General features: G+C 42.2%; 1 protein-coding gene across 28 annotated transcripts in view; it reads left to right on the top strand.

Moving 5' to 3' along the window:
* Positions 1–19,461, top strand: part of KCNMA1 (potassium calcium-activated channel subfamily M alpha 1) — an 886,632-nt gene that overhangs the window by 706,153 nt on the left and 161,018 nt on the right. For all 28 annotated transcript variants that reach the window (XM_050960013.1, XM_050960012.1, XM_050960004.1 and 25 more), the window contains exon 16: positions 9,945–10,013. In XM_050960013.1, coding sequence (XP_050815970.1) covers positions 9,945–10,013 — 69 coding nt within the window. The remainder of the gene's footprint in view (positions 1–9,944; positions 10,014–19,461) is intronic.

Below are 19,461 nucleotides of genomic sequence, written 5' to 3'. Positions count from 1 at the left end.
AATGTGCTGTCCTTGTGGGCTCTTAGTATTCATTACTAGCCTGGTAGATTTTCAGCAAACCAGAAACATGAATGCTTGGTGATGGTGTGACAGGGTGCTATTAGCAGCACCCTGATCACTGACATTGCTACAGCCTAGAGAAGGCTGCAGGCTCAGCTGAGGACAATTCCACACTTTCTGGTGGGGATTGTGAGCACCCGGGTAACAATCACAGGATTAACAAGGTAATGGGGGAGACTATAAGGAGAGGAAACAGGAAGCAAGGGGCAGCTCCAGAGGAGCTCAAAGAGTGAGCCTGGGCTGGAGAGTGAGGGCTGTAGGGAAGCCTGGCTTTGCTCTAAGCCTGTTGCATGGTATTGTTATGTCAGAGAGAAATAAATGCACACCCCGGTGAAAGACAAGCAGCTGAGTGTGCATTTGTGACTGCAAAACCATCCAACCTGTCTTGGAAGCGAGGTACACCAGGTAGCAACAGAGGTGCCCTGTGACAAATGGCTGCCACTGAGTTCAGAGAACCGGATGCAGAAGGGTGACAAATTAGTAGTAGTTTCTATGGAGATAGGACATTAAATATTTTAGAAGCGTCACCAGCTTTTTCCACTACTGTAAATGGACCCTCCAAGTCAGAAGGGGAGGGTATTCATAACTCACTGTAGATGCTTTACTTGCTAAAAGATGGTGGCCAGATGCTACTACGTAAGTTTTATTCAGTCTAGGGAAAACCCAAGACTTAAACAAACAGAGATTCATAACTGTAGGATTCTCCAACATTTTGCTCTTCAGTAGATTTCTTAACACATCTTTTCTTGTTTGCCATGAAGGTCCTGTGAGTTCTCAGTTCTCTCACAAGATTGGAGCCTACACACAGAAATTGCCATTAAAAAGTCAGCATTTTCCAGTTCTTTCTGCATCAGGGTATCAGACATATGGTGGTATGTCTCTATATTTAGGGTCTTAATTATCTTACCCCACAGTATCTGAGATACTGCAGTTAAGAAACACTGACCAAATGCTGTGCTGTTAATGGCAGCTCCTGTACATACCATACAAACAGCTCCCATGTCCCTGACCTGTTGCTTATTCAACCTCAGTTGGAAAGTGCCTGTTCCTGTATCACCAGCACAGTCACTATGGGTGTGTCTTCACTGAAGCTGGAAGTGTGCCTCCCATCTGGAATAGACAGACTCTTGCTAGCTCAGTTCAAGCTCTAGGGTGACCAGATGTCCTGATTTTATAAGGACAGTCCTGATTTTGGGGTCTTTTTCTTATATAGGGTCCTATTATCCCCCACCCTCTGTCCCGATTTTTCACATTTGCTGTCTGGTCAGCCTATCAAGCTCAGACCCACCCAAATCCTTTGATCTGAGCTTGGAGGACTATCCTGAGCCCCCTTCAGTGCCACAACATCCACACAGCTATTTTTAATGTGCTGGCTCAAGCCAAGGTAGCATGAGTCTGTCTACCCGGGCTGAGAGGCATGCTCTCATCTTGCAGTGTAGACATACCCTAAGTGCCTAACTCTTCCCAATAGGTGGAGTCATGGAGCTATGCCTTCTCCCAGCAGCTGTGCCCTGAGTCAATATACCTACTCCACTCCTACTTGCTTTAATTGGAGGTAGGAAGAGTTGTGCAACAACAGCCCCATAAATCAATTTGAGAATATGAGAGGTCTTGGAAGACAGATATTCAATATATGGAACTCCCTCTTTTTGAATATATTACATCTGTTTGTGAAACCTATTACTTTACCTAAATATGAATGAGAGGGGGAGGGATAGCTCAGTGGTTTGCGAGTTCAATCTTGGAGGGGGGCCATTTGGGGATTTAGTTGGGATTTGTTCCTGGTTTGAGCAGGGGGTTAGACTAGATGACCTCCTGAGGTCCCTTCCAACCCTAATAATCTATGATTCTAGGTTCCCCCACGTTTCCCTTCATTTTTAGCCCCAAACTTACCAACCACATTTGCAGGGAAATGGTTAACTAAGATGTAAATTCTTTGGGACAGGGACTGTCATTTATTATTTGTTACTCCTTTTTAACCACAGTGCCTAGTCAAAATTTTGGTTCCCAGGGGTGTTCCAGTAGGAAGTAGAAATTGGTGATGGCCAAGTATTTTTTTATATGATTTTGTTTATTTACAAGGAATCTACGAAGTCCCGTGTCTTTGAACACAGAATGAATCAAAAAGCCGGAAACTGCTTTTGCTTACAGCACCGAGAGAACCAAGGGAACAGTTTTCAGCTTGTAGGCTGTGACAGGGTGCGACTCACTACTGCGATGCCCTCTGCTGGATGTCTCAGGCATCAGCTCTGCTAGCTGTTGCACCCTCTTCTGGTGGTGTCTTGACGCAGTCATTTATGCTCCAGGGACCCATGTCACTCCCAGGACTACAGCATTCTTTTCATGACACAGCCTTCTGGCTGTGCTGCACTCTGTGCTCCCCCTTTCTGGGGGACAGTATCACAGTCCCTTAGTCCAGCCACTTCCTCAGTGGCGAGTGAAGCCAGGGGCGGGGTGGGAATCCAGGTCTGCCCACTACACTGGGTCCTGGCCCAGATCTCTTCCTGCAGCACTGATCTGTCCAGGGTGCTTGCTGTCTTCAGCCTGCAAGGCAACCAGTCAACTCCCTCCTCAAGGTGCAGGGAGTGACTGAAGCTGCTCTGCTCTGCAGCCCTTCTTATATGGGCCAGCCCATCCCTGATTTGCTGCTTCTCCCAGCCTCCCAAGAGCTCTCTTAACTCCTTAGAGCTCAGGGTGGGGAAGGTGCCCCAACACCCCCCCACATCCCAAAACCTTTCTCCAGGGTCAACCACTGTGCTTTCAGTTACTACTTAAGGCTGTCTCTCTCCCTCAGTCTGTTTGTGTCCAGCCTCAGGCCAGTTCTACACTACACACTTACTTCGGTATTACTGCATTGCTCAGTGATGTGAAATATCCACACCCTTAAGTGATGTAGTTATACCAATCTTAATCTCCCCCAGGATAGACAGCGCTATGTCGGTGAGACAGCTTCTCCTGCCAACATAACTACCGCCTCTGGCAGAGGTAGAGTTATTAAGCTGGCAGCAGAGTTCTCTCCTGTCGGCTACAGGCATCTTCACCAGAAACATTTCAGTGGCTCAGCTGCATCAGCATAGCCAATGCAAGTTTGTAGTGTAGACCTCTCTTCAGTTTCTGCGTGATCTTCTTCTCCCTGCCCATCCATACCAACTCAAAACAATACATAGCAAAAGCTCCTGGGTGGGTTCACGCACACCTTTTGTTTTAAGTGTGGGTGTATGTTTACAGTCATGTTAATTGAAGGGTGAGTTCACACCTACCAATCTTAATGGGGTTTTAACTCAACTCATAACAAGGTTTCACCCAGTCATAACAATATGTTTGTATAATGCCTAGCACAATAGAGCTCAGCCTGGTCGTGGCCTACAGGCATTATTGCAATATATAAACATTATTAATAAAAATGAATAATAACTTTTATAGATAATAATATACTACACTGTCATTGCCTGCCCATGGTTAAAGCTGTGTGAAACTCAGTGATTTCACATCACAAAGGTGCATGCAAATATTCTTCTGCAATTTCAATTTTCCTGGATTTGCACCCTGCCTCCCCTCATTCAAAGCTACCAAATTTTAACTTATTTTTGTGGGTGTGAAACCACACAAAATTACACAAGTAGCTGGAAGGGTGTGTTGGGTTTTTTTCTGTCTCATGCACCAGCAAATCTGTCAGCTAAATTTGGACTGCAGAACCATCACAGTTGCTGATGGTACAAAAAGGTCAAATGAACACAGTTTGATTTTCATTGCAGAGCTGGTGGATACAAAAAAATAATCTTTTGACTTGCAGACTGAGATAATATTTGATCTGGAAATTATTGAGATAAAATGAATATGAAACCCTACAATGTCATTTTTTTTAAATGCCATTTTCTGACTAATAGCACTGACAGATTAGACACCAGGTATGCTTACTGTTCAGGCATCATTCTTACCACCCACCAAATGACAGCCTTTTCTCAGAGTCATGACTGCTGGCAGCAAATGCCTCTACTCACCTACTCATGCCCTTGCCAACCACCACTGATTTAATTGAAACTGTTAAAATATATATTTACAATGACTTGTGGAACCCCTTGAATATGGCCACAGCTTTGAGTTGTCTTGAAAATGTGATTCTCCACACTTATTTGTGTAGCATTCATGAAAATGAACTCAAATTTACATCTGGGTGTGCAAGGTACCTTCCAAGGCTACTCACTTTTCTCGTCACCATGGCTCAGTCCCCCATTTATCTTTAATATCTTTAAATAGCGACCCTTTCTGGCCATAAACCCTTTCCACTCTCTATGATTTAAACAGGCTAGTTCTTTGGCAACTTGGGGCCACATTCTGTGGATCGCTTACCACCACTATCATAAAATGGTTTTATATGGGGATGGAGTATGATCCAAATCTCCCTGAAGCCAACAAAAACACTTCCATTGATTTTATTGGGTTCTGGATCAGGCCCACAGAATGTGGGTCCCCTGCTCCTATCATTGAAACTAACAGGAAAATGACTGTTTCCCCTGCCAGATGCTAGTTATGTGAAGAACAGGACCTGATAGGTGCTTTGTGATCCTCAGAGTGCAAACTGATCCCTGGTTGCAAATCAGTCCCTCAGGAACCCATCAGTGCTTCCTTTGTAAACATGCTGTCTCAATCACTGCACACCTTCGTGCTGATATCTGTTTTCTGCTCCCATTGCATGATTATAGCTGGGTTATGTTGTATATGTCCCTGAGCCAGAAGACCTTTTTAAGAGTGAGGGACAGTGGCCTCTACTAGGTGGTCCCTACAGTGAGCCTGCAGGGATGAAGCTACTTGGCATTATCGTGAGTTTTAGCAATAATACCATGAAAGGAATGAGAATGTGCATATTATCTCCCAAGACATCAGGGAAAGTATTAACTGAAGTGCTGAATTACATTAAAAATGTTGCTGTGTGAAGCCATTCAACTTTGTTTGTAGAACAATATTGACCAATTTCAAATAATTTATCTCCAAATCATCTATTGGATTCAGACTGTGGAAATGAAATGTTGCATACTTCCATTTTTTGGCTGTGAACATGAACATTTTCCATGCACTGACTCTGTCAATGGGTATTTTTTTTTCAGTCAGCCATTCATCACTTGCAAAATATAAAAGCTGATTGATTGTGTTTATTTTATTGGTCAGAAGGGATTAGGACAGAAGATGTGCCTTGAAAATATGGCATCTCTGTGTCTCTCACAGCTGAGACAGTAGTTAAAATTCTAATTTGACATGGAACTGCTAATGCCTCATTAACTAAGGTCTGTATAATAGATTATATTGAACTTCCCAGTAGACTGATTCACCTCTCATTTACCTTATTGTACCTTCAGTGGCACTGCTACCGATTTACACCCGTGTAAAGTGCATGGGAATCAGGTCTTAGGACTTTTGTATCAGGGACGCCCAGAGGATTCAGGGGGCCAGGGTCTTCGGCGGCAGGGAGCCCCTGCTTCGGCGGTAATTCGGTGGCGGGGAGTCCTTCTGCTCAGGGACCCGCCCCCAAATTGCCGCTGAAGACCCAGAGCGGAAGAAGCTCCAAGGGCCCTGAGTTTTCCAGGGCCCCCGGAGTGAGTGAAGGACCCTGCTCCAGGGGCCCTGAAAAACTCTCGTGGGGGGCCCTGCGGGGCCTGGGGCAAATTGCCCCACTTTTCCCCCGCCCCCGGGCAGCCCTTTTTTGTATGACTACAGGTCAATACAGATAGGCTTACATATTTCGTAATCCATCTCATGGTATGTTCCTTGTTTGGGGGTTTTTGTTTCCCCCTCATCTCTTGTCAGGATACATGGAAATTTCTGTTTTGCCTCTTATAATTCTCAGTTTAACCACTTTTCCTATTTACACTTCAGTAATGTATGTTTTGAACAAATTTGTGATAATGTGATGAACAATGTTGTATAATTATGAAGTATTATTGATGATTCAAAATTATTGAGTTAATGGAATAACCCTTTTCTCCCCCTTGCACCCCCCGCCCTCCCCCCCGCAAAAATAATTATGCTTCAAAACAACAGTGGAGCTGCTCCATGGCCATTACTCTAACCTCAATGATGCAGTAGCCCTTGTGTCTCCTGTACTGTCCTTGTATTGTGGATTTTGACAAGTGGCTCCAGATAGTCATTCATTGGCCATGCCCCTGCCTCACTCCACCTGCAAAATTTGCCATAGATGAGAAACTGAGTGCCCCTGTCCCAGGGCCTTTTCATTTCCTGTTCTCTTTCAGCAGAATTTAGGGAGGTTCTGCTCTTTATGACCCTTCCCACTCACAAGTGGAAGGGAGGGCATATAATTTGGCTTGATATTAATAAAAATGATATAGTTAATGACATTCTGCAGTCTCTCTCACATACTGAAGTATAAACATCTAGAAATCCACCACCCTCTGCATTTACTGGAAATATATGGGACGTGCTCACATAGAGCTGTCTTTAAGCTACTGAGAACTGTGGTATGATCCAATGAATCACCTAAGCAGGTGCTTACCTTTAGGCATGTGATTAGTTCCATGAAGTTAGTGGATCTGCTTACATGTCTGAAGTACCTGCTTAAGTGCTTTGCTAGATCTAGCTAGAATGTGCTTCAGCGTACAGGTTTGAGCCCCTAATCAGAATGTCAGATCTCAGTTCATTGATTCAGAGGACAGCAGAAAACTCCCATACTCCCTGTCAGTATAAAGTAGCGGGTTGCTGACCCTGCATTTAATAAGCTGTCCATAATATTTTTTCATGGATTGTATGCAGTGTGGTAATTTCCACTCCACTATACAAGACTTGCTGAACTCACAATATTTTCAGACGATGTCTTTATCCAGCAGGAAAGAAGCATTTGAAATTTCTGTTTATCAGACTCTTAAAGGACACAAAGTACTTGGAAATGCCTGTGTTAAGTGATAAAAGGGAAAACAGCAGTCACTAGACCTACTTTAACATCCAGAATTATCCACACAGAGTACAATCAATTTCAAATAACAAAAAATAATATATATACAAAATAATTCCAGCATTTCTAAATACTTTATTTAATTTAAGAGACTATTGTAAATCTATTTATCAATTGGAAATTTATTCACATGTTATTAATATTAGACAAGAAAATAAAATCTCAATGCACATACTTTTGATAACTGTGACAGGATTTCTGGATACAAGTAAATGGGAGATGCTCTTATTTTTTCTGAGGGTAGGATCTGGTTCTTAGTCAAAAGTAGCTTGAAGAAAATTTAAATGGCCAGAGCTGGCTTTGAGAAAAAACCCTTTTCCATCCAATAGCTTGTTATATAAAATACCTTTTGTGTATGTGTTAATGCTCTGTGTATATTAATAGCTCGCAAAGATTACATCTTTGTATTCCACTGCTCAGATACTAGTAGTAGGTGCCTTAGAAATAGGAGATATTTATACATATACACATACCCATACATATCCCAATACTTTAATGTACAAAGAGTGCAGCAGTTTTACATGTCTAATTTATGCCAATTACTAGCCTTACCAGTCAAGAGGGCTGATTTAATGGCAAGAACAATTTATTTCCCTCTGGGTAGGTAGAAAGAGTTAGACTCAGCTTCTTAAGAGCCTTTGTTCATGAACATCTGTGTTCAAACTCCTGTAGTTAACAGATGACGCTTGCAGTTAAAAAAAAAAAAAAAAAAAAAAAAAGATTAAGGCTTCCTGTAAATGTCATTGTCAAATTTTGTGGACCTCTACATAATCGTTATTGGGAGGGAAAGTGATCTAACTTCTTGCTATAGCACTTTTATTGAGGTGATTGCTAGTATAAGACCTTTGTGTGACAAATGGCATTTTTCTGTTTCTGACATTATTTTGCAGCCAGAAACATACATTATGTTAGTCTTATCAGGCTAAGTTTCCAGAAGTGGTCAGACAATAAGATTTGCCTGGGCAGTTGTTGAATTGCACAAGCAAGTACATGTAACAAAATATTTTCACAGCTTAAAAACACTTTCAGCCAGGCAAGTTGATTTGAATATTAAGTACTGTAAATGTGAATTGTATACTGATTCATAGACTCTAGGACTGGAAGGGACCTTGAGAGGTCATCGAGTCCAGTCCCCTGCCCTCATGGCAGGACCAAATACTGTCTAGACCATCCCTGATAGACATTTATCTAACCTACTCTTAAATATCTCCAGAGATGGAGATTCCACAACCTCCCTAGGCAGTTTATTCCAGTGTTTAACCACCCTGACAGTTAGGAACTTATTCCTAATGTCCAACCTTAACCTCCCTTGCTGCAGTTTAAGCCCATTGCTTCTTGTTCTATCCTTAGAGGCTAAGGTGAACAAGTTTTCTCCCTCCTCCTTATGACACCCTTTTAGATACCTAAAAACTGCTATCATGTCCCCTCTCAGTCTTCTCTGTTCTGTATTCTATGCCATTTTCCAGCTGACAGGGAGCTAATGGTAGCTCTCTGAGTCTCAGCCACCTAGCCCCTGCATAAGTTAAAGCTCATGGGCTGGGGTGGGATCCAATCAGAGTTTTAATTTACATCAGTGGAGAATTGGGCACAGCTTTGCTCTTGAATGGCTTCTCCAGCATCCTCTCCAACCTCAACACACACATTTCCTTCACTTTCAATGGGAGAAGTGGGATATTCCAGCATAGGAAGCTGCACAGCCACCTCTTCCAGCTTTGTGCTGGTCAGAAATTCTCCCTATATAAGGGGAATTCTCTACTGCAATTTTCTCTCTGCTTGTGGTTCACTTTATGCAGCTTAAGCAGTATGGACAGGAAAATCTGGCTCTGTAATGTAGTGTCTAGTAGCCTCCCCTCATGTTGCATCTTTCTGTTTGCAGGTTTGATTTGTGGAAGTCTAAAGAACTCCATTGTTTTACAATTATTTACTTAGTGCCTTGTCCACTTAGTTTATTTAGTATGCTGCCCATGTTTTCCACATTTACTGTACAAGAATAGTGTACTAAATACGTTCATTTTACACTGTCCTAAGTACATAATTGTAAAAGGGTGAAGTTCTCTAAACTGTATAAACCCATAAAAGAAATACTCCAAGAAAAATATGTGAATCACATTTCACAAGTTAATAGCATATGGAGGCATGTAACATAGTATTCACTTAAATTTGAGAGATGAAAACGGAATGCAAATACTTTCTAGCTAAGAATTTTAGTTGGTTTTCCGTATGTTTTACTTTATAATTCTGGTATTGTCTGCATTTAGGAAGATAGTTGATTGGGTGTTGGACTCAGTGGGGACACACTGGTGTAAAGCTGGTGCTTCCTGGAATGTATTGGTAAATAATGGCTTTCACAGATTTTCACAATTATAGTGGCATTCGTTAAAAAGTCAGTATTTGCCTTTCCACACGTTTCCCCCTACATTTAGAGCAGGAGATAATTTTGCTAACTGAGGTAGTAATTGGCAAATATTGACTTTTTAATATATCCTTCTCTGTTTAGGGTTTTAATACTGGAAAGTACTTTGTTTAATGAATGTGAAATACTGGCAACAGGAGTCCTATAGCTAAATTCCAACACAGATTTGAAAATGTGGCCCCCAATATCCGCAATACCAAACGTGCACATGTTTGGTTTTGAGTATTGTGCCCTTTACTAGTTAATAAAAGTGATGCTGATGCTGTCAACTTGCTAGAGTGATGTATGAATGAGGGTGACTGTTGTTAACCTTCACAATGGAAAGGCCTTGATAAGTGCTATATCTACAGCCAGTTGACAAATTTTTTAGGTTTTTAGCAAAAAAATCTCATGAAAAATATGTCAGTTTTTCATCACAAAATGTGGAATTTTGAAATGTTTTGACCAATACTAGATATATGATAACAATCATGAAAAAGCACCGAATCTTGACTTCTTTTCTTCCTGCAGACTGGTGTTTGCGAAGCTAAAGCTCTTAATGATAGCCATAGAATACAAGTCAGAAAAACGGGAAAGCAGGTATGTTAATGACTACAAAATTTGACAGCTTTTCAGTATGCCCCATGGACAGTTTGATCTTCTCATTTTTTTTCTGAATGAACATAGTCTTTTTATGCACGTGAAAGCATTTCAAAGCATAATTAATGTGGCATCACTTTACACCAGTTCACATAATACTGGGAGGCTCTGCCTCTCACCCCCTCTGCACCTGAATTAACATTATGTCACATACTTTGCTGGAAGAAAGGCTGGTAATTTTATGTACAACTTACTTCAGTAAGTGTCACTTAGTATCAGTGAAACAAATGGCTTCCACCTTTTTTTTGCCCTGACTGACCTCACGAAGGAGCCAGTCTGCTCTAATCAGAAAAGTAGCGTATTTTACTGGACTGTCAGGAATGAAAGATAGCAACAATCTCATGATAATATGTGCTGTATAATGTACTACATGCATTTCTCTGCATCACAGTTTTAAATGAATGAGATGAGAAAGCTATTTTTAGAATAAACATGGAAGGTTTGGACAGTATAGATACAATAGATAGATATAGATAGATATCGTATGTGTGTGTGAGAGCATGTAAATAATATAATTGAGCTGGGAAGGACTTCTTTTAGTTAGAAAATATGAATATGCCAATTTCACTCTCCATCCAAAAATTGAAGGAAAAAATCTTTATAGCTAATAACAAAAATTTACAGACAGAAAAAGAATTGTTTTGTATATAAGAGCTAAAAAGAGTCTCAGCTTAATGTGCACTGGTGTCAGAAATCTAATTTATCAATACCTCCATCTGTGCATTCACACCACATTCATTGTTAGCTGAGATGGTAACAAAACCTCCTGGTCTGTTGCCAGTGTGCTCTAAAAGGGCATGATGCAAAGTAATTGTCAACTTAAAAACTATATTAAATATTTCTGAAATATCTTACCAACATACTGTAGACAAATCCAGTGCAAGTTTCTGTAGTAAATCTGTTAACATACGTAGAAGTCTGTCATCTTATCTTTTTGGTAACTGGTCACCTAAACCTAAGATGGAGGTGATACTGAGTTTATACAGCATTAGACCATGTCTACACTACCACTTCTGTCGGCAAAGTGTATGTCGTGCAAGGGTCTGAAAAAACACACCCTTGTGTGACATAAGTTTCACCAGCATAAGTGGTAGTGTGCACAGCATTATGACAGCAGGAGAGCTTCTTCCACCAACATAGTTACCACCGATTGTTGGACGCGGTTTAATTATGTCAGCGGGCAAGCTCTCTCCTGTTGGCATAGAGCGACTACACAAAAGATCTTACAGTGGCGCAGCTGCATTCATACAACTGTGCCACTGTAAGGTCTTTAGTGTAGATATAGCCTTAACCTTCACTTGAACAACCAGTTCACTTCTTAAACGAAGTATCACAACTTTGGACATGTTTTTATATTTTTAAATTATTTGTTTAAAGAATGTTTAATCATTCCAAAGTATCCATTTTTCTGCTTAAAAATAATCTATTAAAAAAGTCATGGGGTATCCAAGACAGTCTGAATGTTTCCACTTGTTAAGTAGATAGTTGAAATATAGCTCCCGTTTAATGTTTGATTTTACATCCCTCTTTTTTTTCACAGTCCCCTGACAAGTGATATGTGAAATGGTGTATGTGACGCTGGATTTTCTTTTTGTCCAAATACCACTGCAGATTAAGGGGACCCTTCTTTTCAGTCAGAATTTTGAAATGTTTTCAACTCCCATGGGCTTATCTTAAAATAGATACCTTCCAATGAATAGCCTCATTCTGCATTAGCAGGTGTAAAGGGAGCAATTTATTGTTGTTATGTTTGATCAGTTTCATCCATTACTAGAAAGGACAATATAATAGAAACATTATTGGTAACTATTTACATGAAGTTCTTGGTTTATACTGCTCCTCAATAAGAATTCATACTCAACTCTTTGCTGTCATTGCTTCCATTGTCATCCTGTGACATAAGTGTTTGATATCATAGCTTTTCTTCAATAATTTAGGAGAGGATCCATCTCCTATGTAGGTCAACTGGAGCCCTTCCACCAACTTCAATGGGAGTTGGATTGGTCCTTATTCACAAGGTGGTACAGAAAAGTCAAATAAAGTAACACAGCATGATAGAGCATCCACGTATATATATATATTCATTACTTAATGTCAAAAGTTAAAAGTTCATAGTAAAGAAATATGGTAGAAAGTGAGGACAACGGAATTTCTAGGAAAAAATAAAATACTAATGAAGATGAGTTAACAGTTTTGAGACTATGAGAGCACAGTATTTGTTATACAACAGTAGAGAAATCCACTAGTTGGAGGTCCAGTTTTTGCTCTGTTAAACTAGTGCCAAAATAGTACTGTTGTCTGATGAACCAGGGACTGTTTTCAGGTTAATTATCTTGTGAACTACCATAGCTAGAATATTTACATTTCATTAGAAAGCTTGGAATAATCACTTTCCAGTGACATGTAACGTTAATTTATAGTTCTGCTTGTCCATGTGATACTGGACCTCAGTATCACATACTTCTGATACCATCCTGCATTTCTACCATATGCTTTGGCCCCAGTTAACCAGAGCACTTAATCATGTGCTTAAAAATACCAGTAAATAATTAATGTAATAAATTAAATGAAACCCATGCTTTAAAACCAGGTAAAGTCCCATTGAGTTTAATGGGACCTCAAAGTTAAGCACAGGCTTAAGTGTATTGCTGAATTGGAACATGTTAATCTAACCAGAAATGTAATGGTAGAAACCATTCATTTCTCACTTTTTAGGGTTTCTTGAGAATATTGGCTCCTAGAGTTATGCCTGATTTGAAGCAGAGAAATGAGAAAGCAAGACAGTGATCAGAATAACCTGATTTTAAGCATGGGGAGTCAGTTTACTGCATTCATTATTCACCAGTATTTTTTGTTGCTGTTGATTGTGGTGAAAATATCAGACCTTTTTTCCTCCAATTCTAATGTCTTCAGCATTTAACTGGGCCTTAATTGGTAGTTCCTCTTCAATGTGAATAGGGAAGCTGCTTATACCATGGGATTGAACCCAGCTTCTCACACTTCTTGGGTGAGGGCTCCACAGTGAAGGTGTACAAATTAACTTGCCTCCTTGTTTTTTGAAACTTTAGAGAAGTTCTCCACAGTTTACATTTGATGGCAACAAAATTGTTCAGAGGAAAAAATATTTAATTAGATGCCCTTGCTTTGAGGACCAGTATAGCATGATGTTCCTGAGTTCAGAAACATTTTGAAGCTCCGGTACCAATTATTTTAGGGCCAGTGAAAGATTACTTATTTGAGTAGTGTCCCTGTGAGTGCTCCATTTCAGATGTGCGTGTACCCCTGAGATTTGATCAGAAACTTTCGGAAGCAGTGCTCGTTCAGCTGACGCATACACCCTACACACCCTTGTGCCCCATACTGAGGCTATATAGGGCTTCGCGGGCAAACCGCACTCAGTTTCTTTTCAACCTCCTTCAGCCAGAGACAGAATTTAGTGTGCACCTGTTTCCTCTTTTATTAGTATTCTTAGTATTAATAGTTCTTAGTAGTAGTAGATTTAGTGTCTTATAGATGTTGGAACATTTGTTCCCATTTGTTTTTCTCTTTTCTTTCAAAAAATGTATATATACATATTTTTGTTTTTTTGTTTTTTCCCCCTATTGAGGGGCCCTAACAAATCTTCTTCTGTCTGGGGTGCTGGGCTCCCTGGAGTTCAAAAAATGCCTCTCTTGTCAAGAAGTAACCCCCATGAGTGACAGGTACTCCCAGTGCATTTGTTGTTCGAGACACTCATATTCCCAGCAAGCACAAGATCTACACTTCTTTTAAGGGAAGTTTCCCATAAAAACAGGGAAATAAAGTATAGGCTCTTAGTAATGGAGCTAACCTTAAGACTGGCTTCTGACCAGATGGAGAAAACCCACCTGTACAAACTGTTAGTGCCCTGTCAACGTTGAGATTACAGTCACTGAGAGCTTCCAAGGTGAAGATGGCATCAAAACCCTGGTCTCTGACAATCTCTATGAGTGAGGTGCCAACAACTGTGCTGGCGGTACCAAAAGCTTCCCATTCTAACATAAAGGAGGGGATAAGAGGACAAGAACAGCAAGTTCCTTCTTGAAGAAGATTCAGTCACTGGAGGCCCTGAGATGGCTGCTTGTGAGGCTCTGAGCACTTCAGATACTATGAAGAACTTCAACTAAGTCCTATACTACAGCAGTAAAGGCCTCAGCACCAAAGACTACTATTACCAAGAAATAGTGGAATCCACTATCGCCTTGGTACTCACATCAGTACCTTGGACAATGGCATCTGGAATGTCATCAGTGCCTGCATCAAGTTCTTTTGTGTTCCTGGTATCACAGACGTTCTGGTACCTGAAAGACCTCACGGTATCGAATGAGCCTGAGTCTCCACTCCTTGTGACTTCTGGACACCTCTCAGTACTGAGGTCTGCTGAGTCACTGACTGCTCATGTTTCTGTGAAACCTACATCTTCCCTAACTTCTACTATTCATGAAGCAGGGTTGCCACCTCTCATACAATATGTGGAGGAGCATTCTGACTCAGACTCTGAACTTCCAGTTCAAGGCTCTCCGCTTTATTCCAGAAGACATTATTCCCTGATGCAGATGCAACAAAGCAGGATATCAGACCCCTGCCTACAAATATTTGGGATGACCAGTGTTGGATATCTCCCCCCACCATGCCTTTTGGTTCCCCTCACTGGCCATACTGAGTGGCACACTGTCTGAAGTGGTTCACGACGATGAGTGCCAACGCATGGGGAAACTGCCAAAAAACAGGGCAGATACCCCAAACTGTCCATATGTTCTATCATTAGATTTCCCCGGACCAGTAACAAATGAGAATGGAAGCGCTATAATTGTCCTACCATGGAATCACAAACAGACCGAAATGCCCAGGAGGATTATCTTGCAACTGAGGCAAGCTTGATTTTGTGATAGCGGGTTGCTATATACCAAAGATCACTAAAGATTCAGGTGGCTGCCACTCCCAAGAGACCAGTCACTTATCTCAAGTCAATTTGTACCTCAGATCTACATCAGAAACAATGCTTGTAGTCAATCCTATAGTAAACTAACTAACGATTTATTAATTAGGAAAAAGAAATACAGGTTAAAGCAGATAAACATATATACACAAACGAGTTACAGTCTGTGGTTCGAAAAGGTAACAGAATTGTAGCAATCTGTCAGCACTGAATGTCTTTTAGGGCTAACCCAGGTTCAGTCTGGGCGTCTCTGCTTCTGTTTCATAGTTCCAACCCTGTCAACGTCCAAAAAGCAAAAGAGATGAAAAATTTTCTTGTTCACCATCTTTATGTCCTCCTTCCAGAATCCAAGCTGATGGGATGAGCCGTTTTTTCATTTGGATAGCTGCATGGGTGTGAAGGGGCAATTAACAAAATCTTTGTATTGTGATATCCCACAATGGCCCATTTAGTTTTGATGGCCTTCTTAATCAGCAGGAGACAATCTCATCTGACTGATGGTTTCAGGGCAGCCATTTTTTACAATTATAAAGCATGTGATAAAGATATTATTAATAAGATTAATGCATGCAGCAATTTACAAGCGTTTCATAAAATCTAAATGCTAAACATATTGTTACAAATTCAATAGCTATACTGACACACTGGCAAAAAGAATGGTTCACAGCAATGAATTTCAGTCCTTGGCTGGGGCTAAAGCCTCGACAAGAGCTTGCACTTGGTTTGCCAGCATCACTCTTGGATCCTTTCTCAATGTACCACTAGCAATTTCAAGGGACCATGATTCCCAGGAACACAGAATCCCTTGTTCCTGGATACTACCCATCCGTCCTCCCCATTCTGAGCCAAAGGAGACCTTGAAGGAGCAAGAGGCAAGGGCAGAGAAGGAGTTCTTCTCCCCCCCCCCCCCGCACAAATATTTCTTGTCATCACCTGACGAGGCAGTAATGTCACAACTGTCTTCATTAGCCAAAAGACTTTAGGCAATTCTGGGACCTGATAAAACAGGTTGTTGACACCCTGCAAATTCCCCTGGAGGAAGTCCAGGGTTCCCAACACAGACTTCTGGACATATAGCACAGGTCTACCACAGCATGGGCATCACTGCCAATTAATGAAGCCCTTTCTGAGCCAGCCAGGACCATCTGGCAAACTCCGGCAATGCTCCCAACCCCTGCAATTCTGCTGATTAAAAAAAAAAACCAACTACATTCCGACCAGGGATTCTGAGTTTTTATTTTCTTGCCCAGTACCAGATTCTCTGGTAGTGGACAGTCAATGAAAGGAGCAGGCAACATACCTCAAAAGCCACCTCTTATAATAAGGGCCAGAAATGTCTGGATCTTTTTGGTTGTAAAAGCTACTTATCAGTAACCTCATAGTTCACGATAGCTAACCACCAGGTGCTGAAGTCAAAACATGACTATCTGAACTACCTGACCATTTGCCACAGGAGCACTGAGAACAGTTTGAGCAGCACAATAATGGAGTGTCAGCTCTTTGCAAAAATATCACTGCAGGCTTCACTCGATACAGTGGACCCTACAGCTGGAGCTATTTCCGCAGCAGTGGTGATGAGACAAGTTTTCTGGCTTCAGTTGTCTAGATTCCTGTGAGAAGTACAATCTATAGTGGAAGGTTTACCTTTCAATGGCCACAAGCTCTTTGCAGACTCCATAGATGACTCGCTTCATACCTAAAGGACCTTAGGGCAACACTTTAGGTCTTTGGGGATATACACACCTGCAAATAAGAGAAAATTTAGCAGATCTCAGTCAGCACAAAGATCTCACCCTGTTCGATTTTCCATCTTCCATAGGCCACCATAACCACTAGCAAAGAGATTGATATTTTCAAAGAAGACGCCTACAACCACATTGACTGTTTCATCCCAACCATCAACATCATCCATATGCCAATATTGATGGTTTGGTCAAGAGTCTAAACCACCAAGTGACCAGAATTTCTCAGGTGCATTACACAACCCCTCTACTCAATTTGGGGTACCGCCTCTCTCTGTTCTTTGAGTATGGGAGGCTATAACATTGGACAAATGGATATTGGAGGCCATTACATTGGGTTATACTATCCAATTTACCTTAATCTTGCCTCCCACCCCCCTTTCCTGTCCCTCTTCATGGACCCCCTTACGATCAATTACTGACACAGGAGATCTCATTGCTCCTAAGTCTAGGAGATATAGTACCAGTTCCACTTCAACACAGGAGAAAAAGGTTTATTCAAAATATTTTCTGATAGTAAGAAAAACAGGGATTAGAGACTGATACTAGATCTCAGACAATTAAACAAGCATGTCAGACATCTGAAATTCAGGATGGTGTCCCTAGGAGCTATAATTCCCTCCCTGGAATTAGGGGACTGGTTTTTGACCTTTGACTTCAAAGATGCCTGTTTCCACATAGCAATTCATCCCTCTCGAAAAAGATTTCTTCATTTCACAGTCACAATTATTACCAGATCTGGCCCTACCCTTTGGCCTGTCATCCACCCCATTGGTGTTCTCAAAGATCACAGTGGTCGTAGCAGTCTACCTCAGTCATCTAGGAATAAGCCTTTCCCTACCCCGACAACTGGCTCCTCAAGGGACAATGATATCAGGAGGCATGGTTGGCAATTCAAACAACAACTTTACTATTCCAAAGTTTAGGCCGGCAGATAAATCTTGAGAAATCGATTTCGACCTTACACAGCAAATTCTCTTTATAGGAGAATTTTTAGATTTGATAATGAGCAGAATTATCTCCCTCTTGACAGGTTCCTTGCTCCTTATCTAAAGATTGCAGCTGAACTCTCAAGTTCCAGCAAGGACATATCTGCAACTGCTGGGACACATTGCAGCCTGCATTTCTGTGACACAGGTTGCATCCTTGATGTCTCCAGGGGAGGCATAGAACAGTTTATGTACCCAAAAACACAGTCTGAACAAACAAGTATCTGTACCCAACTGGCTTCTTCAGTCACGCACCTAGTGGCAGAATCCTTCCAAGATTTGTGCAGGAATCCTGTTCACCCAGAATCTCCCTATTATTATGTTAACATCAGATGCTTCCCTCTTGGGATGGGGAGCACATTTAGGTCCTCACATGGACCAATGCAAATGGTCATGACAGTGACACATCAATATGTTGGAGTTAGAGCGGTTAGAACTGCTTGCCTTCACTTTCGTCCCCTGCCAAAAACAAGTCCATGAAGATCATGACAGACAACATAGCTTGCATGTATTATATCAATCATCAGCGCGGTGTGCACTCCCCCCACACTGAACTGAAGCAATAAAGCTGGAATTGGTGCTGCTGCTTCGAGTGCTTGCTCATATCCATTCCAGTTAGGTGTGCGCGCGCCGCGTGCACGTTCGTCGGAGACTTTTTACCCTAGCAAGACTCGGTGGGTTGGCAGGTCGCCCCCTGGAATGGCGCCGCTATGGCGCCTGATATATACCCCTGCCAGCCCATCCGCACCTCAGTTCCTTCTTACCGCCCGTGTTGGTCGTTGGAACAGTGGAGCACGGCTTAGCTGATCTCCACCTCCCTAGCGATTCACTCGTTTGTATAGTGTCATGTATATAGTTCTTTTCTGCAGTTCTAGTTAGTATTAAGTTAATAGTTCTTATAGTTGTGTATATAGTTAAAGAGGATCAGGGGCTCGCCCCTTCTCCTCCCCCAGTATCAGGGCCCATGCCTGGTTCACTGGGCTTCAAGCCTTGCGCGGCCTGTCATCGGCCGATGCCCACAGGAGACCCGCACGACTCCTGTTTAAAGTGCCTAGGCGAATCCCACCTTGCGGACAAGTGCCGAATCTGCAAGGCGTTCAAGCCCCAGACAAAGAAAGAGCGGGATATTCGCCTGAAACAACTTTTGATGGAGGCAGCTTTAACTCCTCCATCCTCGGCACCGACTCCAGCACCGGGAACAAATACCTCGGCACCGATAAAGGCTCCTCGTCACCACCCTTCACCGGCCCAACCCTCCGGCCGGCACCACTCCCTCTCCCCAAGGAGCAAGAAGCACAAGCCTCCTGTGGCACCTACAGCTACACCGCAGTCAGAGCGTATCTCCAAGACGGACCACCCGGCACCGTCAACTGCCGTGGCACTGCTTGTCTCTGCACCGTTGATTCCGGTTTCACAGGAGCCGTTGAGTCCGGTGCCTACCAGCTCCCCAGCGCGCGCTGTGGTTGAGCTTGTAGTGCCCTCCACGCCGAAGACCTTCTCTGCGGCACGGGACCTAATCGCGCTAACAGAACCCGAACCCACCGGTGCGGGTTATTCAGTCGATGGGCAAGCCCACCATGGTGCGACCACCTTCACCGGGCACCACTGAACACCGTCGGTCTCGATCTAGATCCCGCGATCACTCTCAGCCTCGACATCATTCCCGATCCCTGCACCGCTCGCAGTCCTGGTACCGTTCT

The sequence above is a fragment of the Gopherus flavomarginatus genome, chromosome 6 (genome assembly GCF_025201925.1).
Source record: "Gopherus flavomarginatus isolate rGopFla2 chromosome 6, rGopFla2.mat.asm, whole genome shotgun sequence".
NCBI lineage: Eukaryota > Metazoa > Chordata > Testudines > Testudinidae > Gopherus > Gopherus flavomarginatus.
The sequence above is the reverse complement of the archived record's forward strand: the minus strand, read 5'-3'. Positions and strand labels throughout refer to the sequence as shown.